At 40.4% G+C, this 22,608-nt stretch overlaps 1 protein-coding gene across 2 annotated transcripts in view; it reads right to left on the bottom strand.

Annotated features, from left to right (window-relative positions):
• Positions 1-3,120: 3,120 nt before the first annotated feature.
• Positions 3,121-22,608, bottom strand: part of LOC138784383 (b(0,+)-type amino acid transporter 1-like) — a 59,547-nt gene continuing 40,059 nt past the window's right edge. Inside the window, exons 2-4 of one of the 2 annotated variants that reach the window (XM_069959925.1) lie at positions 12,340-12,471; positions 6,936-7,300; positions 3,121-5,028 (exon numbers count right to left, since the gene is read on the bottom strand). In XM_069959925.1, the coding sequence (XP_069816026.1) occupies positions 4,783-5,028; positions 6,936-7,300; positions 12,340-12,471 (743 nt within the window). In that variant the 3' untranslated portion in view covers positions 3,121-4,782. The remainder of the gene's footprint in view (positions 5,029-6,935; positions 7,301-12,339; positions 12,472-22,608) is intronic. The other variant, XM_069959924.1, reaches the window with a different exon arrangement.

The following is a 22,608-nucleotide window of genomic DNA, read 5'->3' as shown; positions in this document are numbered from 1 at the left end:
GCCAGGTGTTAACATTTCTTAGAGTATGTTCACATGGGTAGTAAAAAAAAGGGGGGGGGGAACAAAAACAACCTCCAAAACAGCCTGGAAATCAACCAGGTTTATACATGTGGTTTTGGATCCTTTCATTGTGAGCTGCTTTGTAAATCTGCTCCGAAAAAGTAATGTATCACTTCTTTTTTCAGCACTGTTTTCTTTCTGTTTTGAGGATTCCTTGTTGAAGTTATTCAAGTAGCTTTAAGCTATGGGGGGGGGGGGTGGAATTATCAAGGCAAAGGCAAACAATTCAAAAAATTTTGGAGTAAAAGGGCCAAATGCAATTAAATTTATTCGCAAAGACCTGAATGCAAATAAATGTTCACATCTGTCCCCTCTAAGTTTGTTGCGCCAAAAGGGGAGGGGCGGAATGGGGGGGCGGGGACTCTGCTCTAAACTGGCGTAGGTTTCTCTCCATGCTCACACTTGTGCCTCTATATAAATCAGCAAACCATCGGCAATGTGGTGCATAAAACACAGGAATAAATAAATGTCCCCCTATGTGTTTTGGGGCATTTTTGACACTTGTTTGGGTCTTTTTTGCCGTTGTGATTCTCCTTACAGGGGAAGAAGTGAGAGGAAGCACGTCATTTTGGGGGGGGTTTTGCATGTTTTTTTTTATACTTAGCTTATCTATGTGCTTTGGAATTATTTTAAGGTTAAAAAAAAATTGTTCTATATTCCCTAAGGTTCCTCATGCCACATCACGTTGATTCTTTCAGATGCCCTAAGAAAAATCAGTAGGTTAACTGATAAGGAAGCCGAGGAATAGGCTGGTGCAGCTTCTGCTGAAATGTTCACTGATAAGCAGCGATCCAGGAGACACCTTGAAGTTATGAAACCAACTAAACAAGTAACAAAACTAAAAGAAGACTCCCGAAAAATCCAGCAGAAGCCAAGCCTATGAAAATCTATGCAATCTGTAGAAAGAAGAAAAACAAGAGATCGTAGTAATCCACACTTTATTCACAATGTAACTGTGAGAAGAGCCATGGTGCTATACACAGTGAAGCCATTTAGTCCTGATACAAACTATAATAAAGGAAGTTATAGAATAGAACTTTAAATCAAATAATTACAGAAAGTAAAGGTGCGTTTACACGGAGCGATTATCCTTCGAATTTTCACAATAACGATTGCATTTTTGCGATAATCGGCTTGTGTCAACACAGCGAATGATCAAGCGACAAACGATAAATCGTTCATCATGATCTTTCAACAAGTTCTCAAATCATCAATGGTCGTTCACTAAAAATTTGCAGATCGCTTTGTGTAAACAGTCTTTCCACGATTCACCCTATGTGTTAGATAGGCTTAAGCGGTCTTAAAACGATCGCAAGAACGATTTTTCCAAACGATATATCGTTCCGTCTAAACACTAATTGTTATAAAACATACATTTTTATTTCGAAATCGTTAATCATTCGATTGGGCGAATTTTTGTTCCGTGTAAACGCAGCATTATATAGATTTGTAAATTACTTCTATTTTTAAAAAAAAATCAAGTATTTCAGTACTTATCAGCTGCTGTATGTTCTGCAGGAAGTGTTGTATATTTTCCAGTCTGACACAGTGCTCTCTGCTGCCACCTCTGTCCCTGTCAGGAACTGTCCAGTGCAGGAGAGTTTGTTTTTTTTTATAGGGAATTTGCTACTGCTCTGGACAGTTCATGACATAAACAGAGGTGGCAGCAGAGAGCACCAAGTCAAACTGGAAAGAATACATCACTTCCTGCAGGACACACAGCAGCTGGAAAACTTTTTATTTTTTTTTATTTTTTTTAATAGAAGTAATTTACAAATTTGTATATCTTTCTGACTCTAGTGGATTTGAACACAACTTGTTTTTCTGGAGTGCCCCTTTAACAATGCAGAGGTTTTCATTGAACCGGTTGACTACTTCAACTGTAATTGCCGCTAGCTGAAAGTTACTGCGTCACGTAAAATGTCATTTATGAGGCCCCTTCGTCTATAAAGTTGAACCATGTAGAAAATCAACCAATCTCGCTTCCTTTCAATTCTATTTTGGACGGATCATTTTGAATCCCATTATGTTAGAGATCAAAATGATATTTTTCTTTTATGAGCGCTACAGACATTGCTGAACCGCTTTGCTCTGCTCATATCCCGAGGACAATGTTACAAAAGAGAAAAAACCTATGTGCTATATTTAGAGAGTATTGATGCTTGCTTTCTTGCATTAACCCCCTACGGAGCAGAAATGTCTCCTACCTCAATGACCAAGCCCTTATGTCACTCCAATATGCTGGTTTCCACAAGTACTAAGTAGATTATATTTTTGACTGGGACTTTAGCACCTCCAGCAAATTTTTGCCAATAATAAATTTCAATCACTGAGACTGCAGATGGGCATTGTCTTATTTATGGCTAGATTATGATTATGTGCATATACTGTATAGCCAAAAACTTTAATTTTTTGCATTTATTTTTCCAAATATTACATCTTAATGTCAAATTGTATCAGGGCACCTAAGAGTGTAAAGTGTTGGATTGCATTTTTATAATATAATATTTATAACATGTCTATTTTAGAAAATGCAAGGATTTGGGGGTATAATATGATGTTTTTATATTGATGTTCGGATTTTTTTGCCACAATATTAACCCCTTAGAAATGTAAAAGTGATATTCCGAAGATTTATTTTTATTTTTTTACATTTCTTTTATAAAGTGTTTTTGTTTTTTTGTTTCCATTGGTTGCCAGCAGGGAGGGGCAACACAGGTCCTTTGCTGCCACCAGTGGCTCTGTCGGGTACTGCAGCTCTTCTGAAGCCCTGGTCCCAACACAGTTAGATATACTAAGCCTCCGCTAATGTTTATTCTAATGTATATTAGCATTTGAGTAGACATTGGAGTTGGGGAAGCTGTCTGTGTCATAAGCACTGCAGCCACAGGACAATGAAGCAGGGAGAGTGGTGAGTGATGGTTATCACCATTCGCTCTGCTTTACTGTGAGGCTGCTGCAGCACTTCTAACACAGACAGCTTCCCCAACTCTAATGTCTGCTCAAATGCTAATATGTATTAGAATAAACATTAAGGGTGGCTCAATATCCCTATGAAAATGTGATTATATCGGGACCAGGGTTTCTGAAGCTTTGCAGCCCCTGACACAGCCATTGGTGGCAGCCTGGATTTGGTGGCCCGGTAGACAACTCACTCGATATGGCAGGAGTCATATCCCAGTAAGTAATACCCCAGTAAGTGTAACTGTCATTTAATTTATTTATTTTTGCAGAAATCAATAGTACAAGTGATTTTAAGAAACTCTATAATAGATTTCATAAAAAAAAAGCCTCTTTCTCTACTCAAAAAGCTGTTTTCCTACCTCCCCCTCCCCTCTATCTCTCTCTCTCTTTCTTATTTGCTCATTATCAGTCAAAGCCGTCTTCATTACAGAGGAGCAAAGTGAAGACGGTTTGCTGAGTTCATTATAACCTATGCAGGGGTCAAGGGGGTGAGTGAACAGGAAGAGCAGAGAAGCAGCTGTACAGTTTGGAGACTGTCTTGTCACATAAAATGCTGGATTTACAGACCAGAAAGGTCAGTGCTTATCTGGGAGCTTGGCAAAAGAAGATTGCAGAATGATGTTTTGTGCAGGGATGACTTTTCTCCTCTCCGTGCTCACTCGTGCCCCTTGGCCCCTCCCCTCTACATAGAGCATAAAGGACACAGAAATCTTGCTTCTTCTGAAGTGAGGGGGGAGGTAGGAAAACAGCTTTTTGAGTACAGAAGGAAATGCTTAATAAAACCTATTACTGAATATTTTTAAAAATCGTTTGAACTATTCATACTTATTGATTCTTGAAATAGACATTTAAATGACAGTTAGGTTATGTTCACACAACGTTTTTTTTTACTCCGTTTAAAATGATGTCCGTTATTTTGAGTCTAAAATAACGGATGTCATTTAGCTGTCTGACTGGTGTTTGACATTATTTTTAGTTTGGGGTTACTAATTGCCCTTTGGGTGCGGCTTAATTGAAAAGTCCATTGAATTTAATAGTAAAAACAGAGAAACAACGGTGGAAAAAGAAAAACTGTGTGTGAACAACTAATAAAAAAAAATCCGCTGTTTGCAAAAGATGTCAGATGTCAGAAAAAAATGACCATGTTCATCATTTTGACGTCCGCGGTAAAAACGTCCGTTATTCAATGCAGTGTATGCATTGGACGTCCGTCTTCCCATAGACTTCAATGCATTGCCATTGCAGTCAGTTAAATTGCGGCAAAAACTGATGTTTTTTTAAATATCAAAATTGAGCGCCTTTTCTTTCATTTTGACGTTGTGTGAACATAGCCTTATGCTTTATATTTTCCATACAGAATCCAACGTAAATGTTATTTTTTTTTTTTATTCAAACAATATATTCTATTTACAGTATAGCGTTGAACTCTCCCACTGAAACCTTGGAGTTCTGATTATTCTATGTCTGAAAACCGCTGAACAGAATATACTTGAAACTGTACTTTATCGAGTATTTTTTCCTTAGCTGCCTTCTTCCTGCACAATAGAAGTGAGTCTCCAGACAAGACGTCTGCTATAAAGCAAAGCGAATGACTTCTAACCTGTAGGTCACAAGATAGATTTATCTCATTTTTTTCACTGGACATCTACTTGACATTGAGGTCCGACCTTTATCTACAGCAAACTCTTCAAAAGCCTTTATTCTTCCACAAGTGTCCTCAATAAACATGACTGATTTTATAGGATGGAAATAACAGGGCTACTCGGTTTTCGAATCTTCAAAAATATCAGTTGGCGAAACCTCCAGAAAAAGCTGCAGATGACAGGTGACTGTATCAAAGAATGGGATCTTCAACTTAAAATGTACAAAGGGGATATAAAAAATCACACCGCTTAACATAAACAGCAAAGCATAGAAATACTGAACTTTAGGGGACTGGATAATAGGTGCCAGAACCAGGAAGATGGACACTGCGATAACTCCAAAGGCGATGGGAAGGAAGACCTGCAATATAAAACGTAATAGTAATTATCATGCAAGACAATGTAGGCTTCTCTGATCTGCAATGTCTATATACATTGAATGGCAACTTTATTAGAAACATCTGTAAATTCTCATTTGAAGCTTCCATGTGGTAGCTTTTCCCCCTGTCAATCATCTCCATCCAGCACTACCACATGCTTTTCCAGGTCTATTCCCCTGATAAGTGCTCCTTTAAGGTCTCCTTCTGCTGGGCCACAGTGTTTAGGAAGAGAGGTACTTATACTTACCTCCTGGGCTAGCGCTGCCACCTCCATTCACCCACACCAGACCTGGTAAGTAGTGCTTGCTGTGCTTGGGAGCAGTGCCTGCATTGTCCATTTGTCCAATCAGTGGCTGCAGTGGTGTCCCACATCAGTCATTGGCTGAGCAGAGACTGCATGCACTGACCCCAAACACTGCAAGCACTGTCTACTGGTCCTGGTGTGGGTGATCAGAGGTGAAAGTGTGAGCCCAGGAGGTAAGTATAAGTACCCCCCCCCCCCTTCCCTTACAGGCACCAATATAGAGAAATACCAAAAAGAGCCTTCAAATTTCTCTAAAGTACCAACATAGAGAAGTAAGAATTAATTAAGCATTACACAGTGCTCACTCAAATGAATGGGTTGTCTGTATCATGCAGGACTTTACATCCTTAACACTACCTTGATGTACCCATATTTCATGGCACAAGGGGTTAAAGCGACTGTACCAGTAGTACATTCGCTTTAAGACTTTCAGATGGATAGAATGCTGCGGTCCTGTTTTTTGAACCATGGCTGGGTTCCCGCGTACGGCGCCGTTCTATTCCCGGGTACCGGTCGGGGGTGAAGCACTGCAGGTGGGGCGACCCATGCCCAGTGGGAGGAGAAGCCCTGCCCCTCTATGACGCGGCTCCATTAGAATCAATGGAGCTGCATCTTAGAGGGGTGGGGTTTCCTCCCACTGGGGGCCGGCCGGCACCCAGTGCTTCTTCCACGGCCGGTTCCCAAGGAATAGAATGGTGCCATAAGTGGGCACTGGCTTTCCTGCACCGGTACCATTCTATCCATGTGGAAATCTTAAAGGGAATGTACTGCTGGTTCATGCGCTTTAAGCCCCTCATCATGTCAATTTCTGATTTTACCCCTTAATGGGAGAGAAGTCAAAATCAGCAATAAAGCTGCCGCTGCAAAGTACAGTATTCATGTATGTTCACAAGTAAAAAAAAAGAGAGAGAGAGAGAAAAGGCGTCTGCTTTTTCTTTTTAAAATGATGTCTGTTATTACAGCATTTTAATTGACCACAGTGAAATGTATCAAAGTCAACAGAAAGAGGGACGTCCAACACATACAATGCATTAAACAGACGTTGTTTGAGTGGACTTCTAAATGATATTCATAACAATTATTTTCGGATGTCTTTTGCAAACAACTGATGTTATTTTTTTATTGTTTACACACAGTGTTTCTTTTTTCACCGTCTTCACTATTAAATTCAATGGACTTTTCAATTAAAGACACACCCAAAGTCCAATTAGTCCTCCTGAACTAGAATAATGTATCAGGGTGTAACGGGTGGCGAAATGACTGACGTGATTAAAAAAAAAAACGTAAAGAAAAAGCTTCATGTAAACATAGCATTTTCCTGCATAAAAACTGTGGATCCGCAAGAAAATTTTTAATTGCAGGTTAGTTAGTGTGTTAGTTCCTTACCAGTCCTTACTATACTAATATTTTTGTCCTATCCAGTATTTATTAAATTAAGCTCCTTTTCTCTGAGCAAGAAAGCGCCATGCCATGCAATGAATTTTAACAGTAAATTATATGCACTTCATAAAACAAACATATAACCTCTACATCGACGTTTAAAGTGATTGGCCAACCGAAATGATGATATTGATGTAAACCTACCTTGTAGGGACGATCAAGATTGGGTTCACGATAACGCAGTACAACCAGACTGGTACAGGTGAGTCCAACCAGCAGCCAGGAGGCAAAACCAAAATAGTTTGTTAATGAAATAAGGTCAGAAGGAATGACAAAAATGGAAGCAATTATTGTGGAAAGGATCATAGCCGGGGCTGGAGTCAGGTAGTGTACATGAAGCATTGAGATGATGGACGGTAAATGCCCCTCTTTGCTTCCAGCGTAGTTTAGTCGCCCCAACATAAACATTCCACCATTTAGAGAACCAAATATTGAGACGGCTACTGAAACAGGGATGATCCAGGCCACCGATGGAATCGTTCTATCGGCCCATGTCACCGATACCGCAGCTGCAATGACAAATTGATAAGATGACATTCACTCTATGTACATAACACGTAGTGTATAGAATCTGTATTCTGTGTAGTCACAATGTAGGCAAGAGAAATTGCACACACAGTATATACTAAAGTGTCCTTCTTATGCAAACCTACATTACGGATAGGACATCTTATGCAGTGGTGTTTTAGGATCTGTGATAGCAGAGTTGTTCAGAACACAGGCATATGTGATGGCACTTGCACCATCTTGGAGGCAAGAGCACAAGGTACAGGATCATTACATACTGGGATAATCATCATGAGTAAGAGGACTGTGTTACATACAGTAGGCCTACTTTACTAACAGATACTTAAAGAGGTACTCCACTTAAGAAGGATTTACCCTGTTCAATTGCCACCCATGATCTAACTAGGCTGCTTACAGGTTTACAGGATACAGCACATCCTGACTCACACCCTGAAACTGCTAAAAAGCCTAATTTCCTGGTTCCTTCTGTCTCCACTCCTCTGTCCTACCCCTCCCTTCTGAGACCAAAGTCACATGATCTCTGTCTTTTCTGTTGCCCAGCAAGCTGTAATACCTCTCCACCCCGCCTCCACTGACACCAATCAGTGAGCACCTGGCCAAGGGGCGGAAAAACAATAGAACAGTGACAGCCTCCTGAGCAGTATAGAAGAAAGGAAACACAGTTTTTATCTTTTTTTTTTTCTACTCTATCTATGTAGATAGATATAAAGATAGATAGATACCATGTGTATACGCTCTAGCCGGGATCCCATAGGCGAAGAGGTAACATATATTTTCGTACAACGGCCTTTATTTTACGTAAATATACGTTGTGTGAACATAGCCTAAAACAGAAGCAGATTGAGCCAGTGATGGGCAGATACCACGAGATGAGGCACATACTTGGCATTCGGCTCTGAGATGCAATGAATGATGGGAAATGCAGTTTCCCAGCCGACGCCATCTTGAATATAGGCCAGATTTTAGAAAAACCTGTAACTCAGTTAGAAAGATGGAGGACAGCTGAAAATACTCAGGTGGACTTGGTGAGTATTTAATTTTTTAGCTCTTGGGTGAAATACCCATTTAATCTCCCGTGCTTTAACCTCCTTCAAGTTACCATCATCTGAAGAAGAAGAATTCCTCAGAATTACACATAGAAACTAGTTTAAAGTTCTTTCACAACAGCAAGCTATATATTATTTAAAAACATATTTTATTTTTTTTTATTCTCAACATGGTGCAAAAATATAGTAGCATAAAAACACCTAGATTCACTTTAGTGGTGGTTTTACAGCACAGCACATGACAGCACAGCACAGCACTCTTCCGGCGTACTCGTCTCTTTCTGTCACTCCATGGGAATGAATACAGCCTCGGGTCACATGCCGTGTGCCTAATAGAAAGATTGGCAGGGGGTACAGAGGTAAGACCCCATTGATCTAATTTTCCCCAATCCTGTGAAAGGGCAAAAAGTTCATTTTTTCTAAAATACCCCTTTAAGTCACAAGCAACCTTTGAAATACCACTTTTTTATCCATAGGATCTAACAGAAGTTACATCACAATACAAACTGTACAGTCATGGTCAAAAGTTTTGAGAATGACACAAATATATTTTCACATGATCTGCTGCCCTCTGGTTTTTATGTGTGTTTGTCAGATGTTTTTATCACATACAGAAATATAATTGCAATCATATTATAAGTAACAAAAGCTTATATTGACAGTTAGAATGAGTTAATGCAGCAAGTCAATATTTGCAGTGTTGACCCTTCTTCTCCAGGACCTCTGCAATTCTCCCTGGCATGCTCTCAATCAACTTCTGGACCAAATCCATTCTTGCACAATCAATGCTTGCAATTTGTTGGTTTTTGTTTGTCCACCCGTCTCTTGATGATTGACCACAAGTACTCAATGTGATTAAGATCTGGGGAGTTTCCAGGCCATGGACCCAAAATCTCTATGTTTTGTTCCCTGAGCCATTTAGTTATCACCTTTGCTTTATGGCAAGGTGCTCCATCATGCTGGAAAAGGCATTGTTGATCACCAAACTGCTCTTGGATGGTTGGGAGAAGTTGCTCTTGGAGGAAATTCTGGTACCATTCTTTATTCATGGCTGTGTTTTTAGGCAAGACTGTGAGAGAGCCGATTCCCCTGGCTGAGAAGCAACCCCACACATGAATGGTTTCAGGATGCTTTACAGTTGGCAAGAGACAAGACTGGTGGTAGCGCTCACCTCGTTTTCTCCGAATAAGCTGTTTTCCAGATGTCCCAAACAATCGAAAAAGGGGATTCATCACAGAAAATGACTTTACCCCAGTCCTCAGCAGTCCACTCCCTGTACCTTTTGCAGAATATCAGTCCGTCCCTAATGGTTTATCTGGAGAGAAGTGGCTTCTTTGCTGCCCTCCTTAAGACCAGGCCTTGCTTCAAGAGTCTCCGACTCACAGTCCGTGCAGATGCACTCACACCTGCCTGCTGCCATTCCTGAGCAAGCTCTGCACTGCTGGTAGCCCGATCCCGCAGCTGAAACACTTTTAACAAATGGTCCTGGCGCTTGCTGGTCTTTCTTGGGCGCCCTGGAGCCTTTTTGGCACCAATGGAACCTCTCTCCTTGAAGTTCTTGATGATGCGATAGATTGTTCACTGAGGTGCAATCTTTCTAGCTGCGATACTCTTCCCATTTTTTAGGCCATTTTTGTACAGTGCAATGATGACTGCACGTGTTTCTTTAGAGATAACCATGACTGAAGAAAAACAATGATGCCAAGCACCAGCCTCCTTTTAAAGTGTCCAGTGGTGTCATTCTTACTTAATCATGACAGATTGATCTCCAGCCCTGTCCTCATCAACACCCACACCTGGGTTAATGGAGCAATCACTGAAACAATGTTAGCTGGTCCTTTTAAGGCAGGGCTGCAATGATGTTGAAATGTGTTTTGGGGTATATAGTTCATTTTCTAGGCAAATATTGACTTTGCAAGTAATTGCTGTTAAGCTGATCACTCTTTATAACATTCTGGAGTATATGCAAATTGCCATTTTAAAAACTGAAGCAGTAGACTTTGTAAAAATTTATATTTGTATCATTCTCAAAACTTTTGGCCATGACTGTACAATGACCAATTTAGAATTTATGCCATGTGGTGGGGTTATTCAGTTCCATCATTATCCATATGTTAAGTGCTACATTCTGTTTGGTTCTATGTTTTGGGTACAGTTTTCTCGATATTTCTAACGACTGCTGTATATCACTAGAGATGTTTACACCCTACAACACAATCTGTTAGGTGACAATATAGGTCTCTAATGATTTCATCCTGTCAGGTTTTTTTCTTTTTTTTTTTTTTTTAACATTTGAAGTCCCAAGGAAGTAAAGTTATTCCAACTAGTCCTACTTCTCAGCTCTCCCATGCTGATCCTCAGACATTAATATTAATATAATTCTCCAGCTATGGCAAGATTCTACACGGTTAAAAGCAAGCAACAAGCTGGATCAGATCACAGCGGCACATTCTCACCAGGGAATCTAGAATCGCTCATCCCACAAGTAAATCTACAGAAAATGTACCATATATTTATTTCTAACTGAGAACATCATTTCTTTTTAGATGCATTATGCTATGGAGATTGATGTTATAATAATTTTTTATATGAGCTCTTATTTTCTGATTCCAAACTCACAATACTCTGCTTCCTTCACTCAGAGTAAAAAGAAAAAATTCAGTTTGTCTGTAACCACCAGCAGGGGGAGCTTATATGCACTAAGTGTGAGTTGCATGTGGATTTTTACATACAGCTCCTATAATCAGTAAAAGGCTCCATTAGGACCTTTTATGATAAAGACAGCCAAAAGTTATGGATAGCATAGGACAAAAAAAAATACAACGCCCAATTAGTATAGTTTCACTTTTGTTTTGGTATCTTACTTTTTACAAAAAAAAAATAGCTTTAAATCATATGATGTCTATAATGTTATTTATTTTTTTTTTGTCTACAGTGTTTTGTGAGGGCTTATTTTTCTGTAGCTTTTATCTTTACCTTTTTGGTGAAGTTGGGTCTTTTTAATCACTTTTTATTTCTTCTTTCTTGAGATGTGATGTAACCAAAATCTGTTCTTGCGTTTTATATATATGACATTCACTGTGCAGTATCAAAGAGGTTATGTTTTAAGAGTTTGGACAATTTCACATGTGGCGATACCAAGTATGTTTTTTTTTTCAATGGTTTTTGTTTTTTGGGGGGGTGGGGTGGGGGTGGGAAAAGAGAGTCATTTGAATATTTACTATAGGGTGGATTTCATTTTTTTTTCACTGAGTTTGCCCCTTATACCATTCACACAAACAGGATGTAACTGTATGTCTTGTGTAAAGTTTAAAGGGAAGCAGGTGCACACTGTTTTATTAGCCGTAATGTTATTGTGAATTTCCAGCCAAAAATGTTTTTAGATTTTTTTTCCGGGTCAAAAAATAAATGCAATCAATTTTACAGCAGTAGAATTCCATGGGATTTCCAGTGCGTCCCAGTGATGGCCGTTTCGTGCTTTTGTGTACTTCTTCTGGCAAGTGCACAAAACAGCTGTCGCTGGAGAACACTACTTTATTTGTCCTTCCCTGCACCTGGTTATGTGATACTTTCATAAAGCGTAAAGAGTAGCAAGACAGTGAGTGCTGCGTTTTGTTCTTTTCTTAAGGAATATATTCCTCAGAAATGCTACTGGCCTAACTAAGAATCTGTTAATCCCAGACTCTAACAGAGCAAAATCAGAGCCAGGGAATGTAAATGATGATGTGAAAAGCATTGAGTCCGCTATGCTGTTGGTGGTTCTAGTACAACCATGATAAGCTTTCCTGCTCCTGCATTATATCCACCATTGCCGCAGCCCTCTGCTATATAAAGTGTAAGAAAAGCAAAAGTCAAGTCAAATAAAAGATCAGATTTCAGCCCTCATTTGGTAAGTTCTTCATTCGGATTTGACAAATGACTTGAACCTTGTACTGTAGATTCTCGATTCATTAGGAAAATGGAAATCAGCGTACCTGAAGACACAATCTCTTTGGGTGTCAGGACGGTGAGGTATGAGATGTTCACCAGCAGATAGAAGACGATCACTGCACACATGGCGGTTATTATACTGCGGGGGATGTTTTTACTCGGATTCTTTATCTCCTCTGAAAAATAGGAATGAAAAGTAATCAATAAGAACGTAGCAAAAAAAAAATCTCATAGAGAATCAAAAAGTGGCTTTTCAAAGATAGAGCAAGGATTATCATTGATTATTACTTGATGAAATAGTTCATAGGAGAGGCAATAAAAATACCAACTATGATACCATAATACATATCCTGTTATATATCCTATATTGGACTAATATATTGTTAGCAGGGTCATATGTGCACAGCCAGGCTTATACCTGGCTATTTTTCCTCTATATTTTTCTTATGCCTTTTTATATTGTAGTAGCTATAATGTGTATGCACACTATCTGTATTACGGATAGGTAAGTACTCCATGCGCCGTATGTTATGAATCACTGTATTATCCATTGTTTCTAGGTTGAGAATACTACCACAGCACGACATGTGATACAATATGGCTTTAGCTGCAATAATAAAGTCTATACAGCCATGTTCATAAGGTCTTAAAGGGGTAGTGCGGTGCTACATATTTATTCACTAAATAACACACATTACAAAGTTATACAACTTGGTAATGTGTGTTATTTAAGTAAATGGCCCCCTTCCCTGTGTCCCCCCCGCCCCCGGAAGTGTGCTGCATTATACTCACATAATTACTGTCAACCACGGCCGCCATCTTCAGTCGAAAACATCATCTTCAGGAGGCTGGCCAGACCTCTCCAGCCCTCCCTCATGCCGATCCCCCTCCAGTGCGTCATCAGCTGCATAACTTTGTAATGTGTGTTATTTAGTGAATAAATGTGTACCACCGCACTACCCCTTTAACTAGTTGCATACGTAGAAGAAGGCAACACATAGAAAACATTAAATTGCCCCCCATAATGGTCTTGGGTTATACCACCAAAAAACACTTCCATTACTTTTCCATGACTTTTGGGTTTCACACCCTCTTGCTTGCAGATCCTCTGGATAGGGAAGAGGTGCACACATTTTCACTATTCAGTGGCAAAGGGGATAGGGCCACCCAGAACTGTGCATATATATATATATATATATATATATATATATATATATATATATATATATTGACCCCCTAACAGTTTATCCCATCTTGTGCTCAGGAGCCTGAGGCAGGACAATACAGTTTAGCCTAAGCACAGGTCAGGTTCAGTTTGAATGCAGGGGTAGCAGCTAAGTAGTATCAGCTGCTTTTTCCATCTACCACTCTTGTCAGCTTAGGCCACGTTCCCACATTGTGGTCAATGTCAGAAGTCAATCCCTGTACATGAATCACGCAGGGGACGAAATAGGGAGGAGGTGTGGATGCTGCTGCTCAGCCCAGTCTCTCCAACTTTTGAGCTTAGAAAGAAAACATGATTTTATAAATCAGGAGGTGTGGATACTGCTGCTCAGCCCAGTCTCTCCAACTTTTGAGCTTAGAAGGAAAACACGATTTTATAAATCAGGAGGTGTGAATACTGCTGCTCAGCCCAGTCTCTCCAACTTTTGGGCTTAGAAGGAAAACATGATTTTATAAATATGCAAACAGCTAAGAGCAAAGAGACATGTATCACTTGTTTTATAACCCTATCAGCTATCTACCCATGTCCGATTCCCTTTAATTGGCCTAAGATGTCTGGTTAAAAAGCATTACTTCGGCTAAGCTTTTACATACATGGCTACTCCACTGTAAACAGATCTTAATGCAAGCACATTTTAGTAGTTGTGTGATTGCATCCCATTATGGCTTTACAATAGGCTACAACATAATAGCAGGAAATTATTGGCATCTATACGGTATTACGGATGAGCATATGTACATTTAGTAAGAAACCGCTCAGTTGGAAAACTAATTCTTTTCCTCCTAGGGGGTAAACAGTCTGTGTTGTGGTTGCGCAATAAAAGTACAGCATATTTTCCTTCGCTATAAAACGCTCCTAAAAGCAATGAGTCTCAATTACAATATCATTAGGGAATTTCCGATGTGTGAATAAATGCCTTAAATAGTTTACTATTTAAATACATCAAAACCCATAGTGGAACATACTGTCTCAATAAATTAAACACTGGGGAAAGGATGGATTTGAAAAGTTTGAGAACAATAACTCGTAGCAATAACAATGACAATGTGTTACAGGCCGAGGCCGTCGCTGAGGTGCAGACAATTGTCAGGACGGTGGTTATTCATGTACATGCTGTTGTGTAGCAAAAATTCCCCAAATAACAGGGGCTGTACAATAGAATGAGACTTCTTAAGTTTTTGGATATTGAATGATGTAGCTGCCACACGGAGCACTTTATCAGTGTCAGATGAGAATTTTAAGTTGGCTCTGTGATGGTCATTGTAAATCATTGCTTATTGGGCAGCATTTCCATAACAATGAGTTAGTATCAAGTAATAATCTACTTCACTGCAGCTCCGGATTTGGCACAGATCTAAGATGTCGCCGGGTCTTGATGGAAAGATGCCTCACAATAATCAGTGCAGTGAAGCAGAGATCTCTGTCTTCTGCTTGTTAACCCTTTTTTGTGTTGCAGCATGTAAGTAAACATTGGGTCACTTACACACTGCAGTACATAAGGGGTTAAGCAGAAGGACAAACACTCTTACTTTCTCCCCTGGGCCCCCCTCATGCAGGGGCCTCATAGCAACTGACTACCCTGCCTCTATGGTAGCTACGCCGCAGCTTGCAGCCCTGCAGCCTTGCAGCCCTCCCCACTCTCTTCACCATTAGGAATGCCCCTGGCCAGGATTTCTCCTAATCATCATTTGTCTGAATACTGCACATGTGCTGGATCGTTAAGGCACATGTGCAGTGTTCAGACAAGTGATGAATAGGAGAAATCCTGCCTAATGCTGGGTTTACACGGAACTATTATCGTGCGAATTTGCATGATAACGATCGAATTCGAACGATAATCGTACGTGTAAATGCAGCGAACGATCAGACAAGCGAGAAATCGTTCATTTTGATCTATTAACTTGTTCTTAAATTGTCGTTCGTCGTTCGCAAAAAATTTGCCGATCGTTCCGTGTAAACAGTCGTTCAGTGATTTTACATATGTGCGAGATAGGCTTAAGCGATCGCAAAACGATCAGAAAACAAACTTTCTGTATGATATATTGTTCCATCTAAACGCTGATCGTTATAAAAGAAAACTTAATTGTACAATTAATCGTTAATTGTACAATTGGGCGAATTATCGCTCCGTGTAAACCCAGCATAAGGGTGCGTTCACACGTACAGGATCTGCAGCAGATCTGCAGCAGATTTGATGGCGCAGATTTGAAGTTGTAGATTCAATGCAAAGTAACCCTGGGCCATCAAATCTGCTGCGGATCTGCTTCAGATCCTGTATGTGTGAACGCACCCTTAAGGGGATTCCTTATGATGAGGAGGGTGGGGAGGAGGGACAGAGAGGCGGTGAAAGCCTAGGGTACAGACACTCTAGGCCACGCCAATTTGACACAGGGCTGCAAGTTTTTTTAGGACAATAACTGCAATAACTGCATCACCTGCCGAACGGATTCTGGGGCAGATCTTATATTAAAAGCAGCTATCTGGTGGTACAAGTGATTTGGTGGGGGTAGATTGTGGGTACAGAGTCGCTTCATGGCTACTTTATCAAATGAAACAAAGGTCACTGTAGAGCTCTGGCCCAGTAATTTCCAAACTGTGTCTGCCGCTGATTGACAGCTTTCTGTCAACACTGTGTAGAATGTTGTCAATCAGTGGCGGGTGGAAGGTTTGTGCAGCTCATGAATATCCCAGACTCTGTAGTCCCAGCTAATAAAGCTTTTACATATATAAAGTCATCAAAATAAAAACAAAAAAGATATCACCTGAATCGGGATTCATGTCAGCAAGTTCATGCTGCCCTTAGAGCAGCGCAAATCTGGCGAAAGATTCTGATAAAATGAATGAAAAGCATACAATGTATCTGATGTACTGAAGGAATGGTCTGTATGTACTGAAGGAGACTCTGTTAGTAGGATTATGCTGTTCAATGTCAGGGTAGCATAAACTAGTGACAGAGAAGCTGAACAGAATGATGTATCACCTACATTGTTCTGTGCAACAGATGCAGATACATACTCCTGAATAACATGGACAATAAGTAGTCCTCTCCATTATGAGCGTGAGCCCAGTAGTCCTAGATATTCATGAGAAGCAGAAGACTCCGCCCACCAGCTGCTCATTGGCAGTTATCTATCCATGCTGTGTATAGGCAGTCAACTGAAGGGCAGGGAGAGCAGCCTGAGGGCAGTGAGAGGTGCAGCAAGAATCCCATTCTCCTGCATATTAGGAGAACTGCTGAACAGAACAATGTAAGTAATACACCAATCTGTTCAGCTTTTCTGTCACTAGTTTTTGCTGCCTTCATTTAAGGCAGATTAAACCTAGTGACAGATTCCCTTTAAATAATCAGTAACTGCATTCTAGATTATTACAGGAGATCCCTTATTCTGGACTTGCATTAATCAGCTGGAACAGAAAGCAATTACAACGGCTCTCTGAAGGACATGGCCTCTCCATGCATTACATAGCTGACTATTGGACTGAATGGGTACCATATGATATTTAATTCCCACTGTGGTACTAAAGAAAAATGGAACTCTTATTATCCAATTCCCCCACAGATCATGGCTGATTGCTGGGGTCCAAGTAGTGTGATCCTTCTAATAAAAGGGCATTATTAAGAGGGGTCAACACCCTTTTTACGTTTTGAGAATTTATAAGCAAGAATTAATATTCCAGACAAGTAAGTTTAACATGATGAAGATCAAATTCCTACAGCGGCCGATACTGTACATCGCTTCCAAAAGCTAAGCCCTACAACTCTCCAGTCTCTGCAAACATAAAGACGAAGCAGCTAAAAAATTACCTTGTGAACATAGGTGAATAACCCAACATTTCCTCACTTTATCTGCTGGAGTTCTGCTTCTCCTTTGTAAGATGCAAGATGTTATAATTCTGCTGACTAGGCCATGAACAGTATTGTCCATCACTCTGCATATGCATATGATCACACAACATTAATCTGGATTAAGCCAGGTTCACATGGTGAGTTTGGGGGCTTTTCCTTATTGTATAGTAGCATAAAAAAAGAAATGATAAAACAGCAAAACCAAATAGGATTTTCTGTCTACTAAGATCTCTCACAGAATTTTGTCCCGTTACCTATTAAGTATGAGGTTGTTGTGTGCCTAAGTTTAAAGGGGTACTCCAGCAAAAAAAAAAATCTTTCAAATCAAACGGTGCCAGAAAGTGCCAGAGATTTGTAATTTACTTCTGTTAAAAAATCTTAAAGGGGAACTCCGGGCTGGGATCATTTTATTGTACGGCAAGGTAGGGGATGGATATAGAAGCCGCTGGTCTCTTACCTCCCCGATTCCATCGCCAGGTCCCAGATCGCCCTGCCCCGTTCTCCCGTTTAGCTGCCGCTTCCTGGTCTGAGCTGTGGCTTGAGATGTGATGTCTCAAGGCAGCTCAGCCACTTAGCTAAATGGCTGAGCTCCCTTAAGACGTCACATCTCAAGCCGCAGCTCAGACCAGGAAGCGCCAGCCGGACGGGAGAACGGGGCAGGGCAATCTGGGACCGGGGAGGTAAGTGACCGGCGGCTTCTATATCCACTATATCCATACAATAAAAATGACCCCAGCCTGGAGTACCTCTTTAAGTCTTCCAGTATTTGTCAGCTGCTGTATGTCCTGCAGGAAGTGGTGTATTCTTTCCCATCTGGAGAGCAGGAGAGGTTTGTTTTCTATGGGGATTTGGTACTGATGTGGACAGTTCCTGACATGGACAGAGGTGGCAGCAGAGAGCACTGTGTCAGACTGGAAAGAATACACCACTTCCTGCAGCACTTACATCAGCTGATAAGTACTGGAATACTTGAAACTTTGAAATTTACAAATCTTGAAACTTTGTTGTTTACAAATCTGTGTAACTTTATGACACAAGTTGATTTGAAAACATTTTTTTTTCATTGGAGTACTCTTTAATAAGTCGAAACTTTGCACTTATGAATACAATATATTGGAGTCTGTTGAATACGAAATTCAGAGGATTCAATCCCCCAAGTGCATTATTTTACATTTGGAAACAATAAACCAGTTCCAGTTATTCTAACAATTTATATAGTATAGTTAAAGCTGTACTGTCATTTCAAAAACTTTTCACATGTCCTCAGAAGACATGTAAAAAGTTACTGGTGGCACTGGATCTTATGCCTAAGACCCACTGCAATCCTGCGATAAAGCCAGGGGAGTGACCAGTAGCTCGCTTAACTCCCTAGCTGTCAATCACATCCTACTTATTTGTTCCGTTTTGGTCCATACAGTGAAAGAGTCAGAGATTCCTATGGATCAGGGAGAGTAGCAGATTGCCGCACACTTCCCCTGGCTGTATATTGAGATTGCATTGGGTTTCGGGAGTGAGACCTGATGTGATCAATAACTTTTAACATATCGGAGCATGTGTCAAAAATCACAGTAATGCTTCAGGTCATTTTTTTTTTTTATACTGGGAATGGGAATAACAACTAAGACTGGGAATAACAACTCTATTACACAGTATTGTGTCATCATCAAACAGAAAAACCTTACCAATCTCACATTCTCCTATGTCACTTACAAACATATTAAAGGGGTTGGCCACTTATAGTTAAATTGTTCAGTGTACAGTATTAGTAAGTGTACCCACTGTATATACTGACTGTACCTCATAGAGCTAAAATCAGACTCCCCTCCTCCAGACTGTGCTGTCCTGCTCTGTGGTGTTTCTGTCCATAAGATGGACCACATAGAGGAGCATGTGACCATGCCCCGCCCCCATTGTTCTCAATAGGCATATACAGGCTCAGTGGTAGACACTGTGGGGCGGGGCATGGTCACATGCTTCTCCATGTCAACCATCTTATGGACAGACTCACCACAGAGCAGGACGGCACAGCCTGGAGGATGGGAGTCTAAATTTAACTCTATAAGGTACACAGGAAACTGATGTCAGTAAGTACAGTGAGTACACTTACTAATACTGTACACAAAACAATTTTACTATAAACCAGCCAATCATTGATCCAGTTTTCTCAGAACTATTTTCTTCAATAATAGAAGCCAAGAATATATTGATTTCCTGGTATTGCCCTAGCTATGTGTAAACCCTGTAGAAGGTCAACACACTCCTCTTCCTCTCAGAAAGATTTACTATCCCTACATATGATTAACAGCAATCTAGTGATAGAATGCAATGACTACATTAATAGAGAACTGTGTGTCCTCTTAGGCCCATAGAAAATCTATCTACATGATATAAATAGTAATTGTGCTGAATAACATTAATACCTGACCTATCGGCGGAGTCATAGGTCAATCTGTAGGAAACATAAAAAGATTAGTTATAAACTTCTGTGACACCATCTGCAATTGCTTTCTCCCAAACAGATGAAACTCCATTAACTCGAGCAGTTGCTTGCCATTAAATTAAGAGTACGGCTCCATACGTAGATTGATCATTTTAATTGGGCTGTCGGCTTTTATATTTCCTAGATATAAATGGTCACAGCAACCCATCTATGATTTCTTCCATGATAGTTCGGGGAAGATTAATATGTTGTATCGATGTAGACCACGGCTGACTTGTATTTTCATTACGCTTGTGTCATACGTGGCTGTAGATACAGAGCCAACATCTCATCTATATTTATGCAGCATAGTGCAGGATTAGATTCTATATTTCAGATACAAACATGTTTTATTGGGTGAAGCGCTTCCTCTAAAAATGGAAAATATAGTCTAATGATGTGTTCAGGAGCTAACTATACCGAGTGCCTCAAGACTCAACAGAAGCCTATCTACTAATAGAATGAGAATTACAATGTGGAAGCATTTCTGGAGATACAACCAATGCTGGATATATATAATAAAGGGGATATGGGCTGGATCAGCTGACCATCTCATGTGTATAGGGAATACCAACTCCTCCATTCAATCAAATGGCATCATGTTGGATTTCAGCATGTTCTATTTCTCCATTCTAAAGGAGCAAGTAACCACCAGAGGTGTCTGGCAGAGGCTTTTTTTCCGTCCCCATGTACAAGCATGCATGTCCGAGCCATGCATGTACAATTGTATGACAGACAGGCCTACCCTGTTTCCCCAAAAATAAGACATCCCTGAAAATAAGACCTAGTAAAGGTTTTGCTGAATTGCTAAATATAACCCCCCCCCCCCAAAAGTAAGCAGTTCTTTTGTAATCAGAGAAGCTGCGTGCAGGACATGAAGACCGCCACCTGCCGCCAACCCTAATGTTCCCTTCCATTGCCGTCACTTGTAAATATGCAGGCAAGGCATCAATAGGCCTGTCGCCTGCCGTCATCCCCATTGTCCTCTACCACCAGATGTATAGCTGTGCACAGTCTGCCATTATCCTGTTGCCTGCCGCCATACTGTACGCTGTCCCTGCTGTGCTGTACAAGTGTGCTGTGGTGAGCTCCCCCTGCTATACCGCACGCACTATCCCTGCTGTGCATGTGACACATGAATTCTTTATGTAAAAATTAAACCTCCCCTAAAAATAAGACCTAGCACATCTTTGGGAGCAAAAATTATTATAAGACAGATAGAAAAGTTATTCAGAATTTGAACAAAAACTGAAGAAACTGCTTCACTCTTACATGGACCTTGTGTCGTATTGCAACTCAAATATCTCCATAAAGCACTATAGAGAGCTGTCAAACAACCTATTAATAGCCAATACTAGATAACAAGATGGCATCCACTATATCTAGATGAAAAAAAGTTTTATCTTTATCAGAGATGGGGATTGTTAATGAAAAAAGCAGTCACACTACAGAACTCAGCTGGAGGATGTAGTCAGTGGCGTAGCTACCATGGAGGCAGACCATGCAACTGCTATGGGACCTTTGTGGCAAGGCCCCATACATGGACCTAGACACACCACTAAGGGCCATATTTACTTTACCCAAACCCTAAGGGATACAGAGTTATGATATGGGGGGATATCTGAGGGTATCATATGGATATTAGAGAGGTATATGTGAGGGTATATGAGAGGCTGTCTAATATGTACATAATAGTCTTACATATACCTCTAATATGTATATAAGACCCTACCCCAACTTCTTATATATACCCCTCTAATATGTATATACAGTGGTGTAGCTGCCATAAAGCGTACAGGATTAATGGGGCCCGTACAATTGCTATAGGGCCCCATGAATCCTATCTACACCCCTGGATGTTGTGACTAATCTGATGAATGAATTTACAAGGGAAAAGGCTGACTTTTTGTGACGATACAATGTTACAAGTTATACACTACTAAAATTAGGGATATTTGGCTTTCAAGTGAAATTTATGAAAAACGTAAAAACTTCAGGCTAAAGTGATATTATATCATGACTGTAGGAAATTTAAGTAGAAGCAGCAATGGTGATTCCTTCATCCTAAGCAATTTATTGAAACAAAAGCCAACACCAGTGGTGGGTATAGCTGACAAGAATGTCACTGTCTCAATAACTTGTCATGTGTTCTTAAACATCAATTACAGCTTGACGAGAACATCTCCTGCTGTTCACAAGTTGACTTATTGTCTACTAAGGCATGGCATCCCACTCTTCTTGAAGAGCGGTCCTCAGGCCATTGAGGTTCTGGGGTACAGAGTTATGAACCTTTACACCACAGCTCAGATGATCCCTTAGGTTTTCCATGGGATTAAGGTCTGGAGAAGGTCCAGGTCGCTCCATTTGAGGTCCCCCAGTCTCCAGCAGTCGTTCCCTAATGATGTGACCTTGATGAGCTGAGCATTGTCGAGAATATAGATAAGATTAGGCCTGTATTTTCATGTAGAGGCATGATGACTTGATTACTGATGTTATACAAATAATTTGGGCTGTCACTGTACCATTCACAAAGTGTAGACCAGTTCTGTATTGACTAGACACACCTGCCCACACTGTAACACCACCACCAGATGCAACAGTGACTGATGCAAAACGCTCTGCTTCCATACTGAATGGTGAATGGTACAGTGGATGCCCATACTACTTGACTAATATCAATAATCCAGTCATTGTGTCTTTGCATGAACAACACCGGCCTAATCTCATCTTCATGGATGATAATACTCCAGTTCATCAAGGTT

This window comes from Dendropsophus ebraccatus, chromosome 2, assembly GCF_027789765.1.
Source record: "Dendropsophus ebraccatus isolate aDenEbr1 chromosome 2, aDenEbr1.pat, whole genome shotgun sequence".
Classification (NCBI taxonomy): Eukaryota; Metazoa; Chordata; class Amphibia; order Anura; family Hylidae; genus Dendropsophus; species Dendropsophus ebraccatus.
The sequence above is the reverse complement of the archived record's forward strand: the minus strand, read 5'-3'. Positions and strand labels throughout refer to the sequence as shown.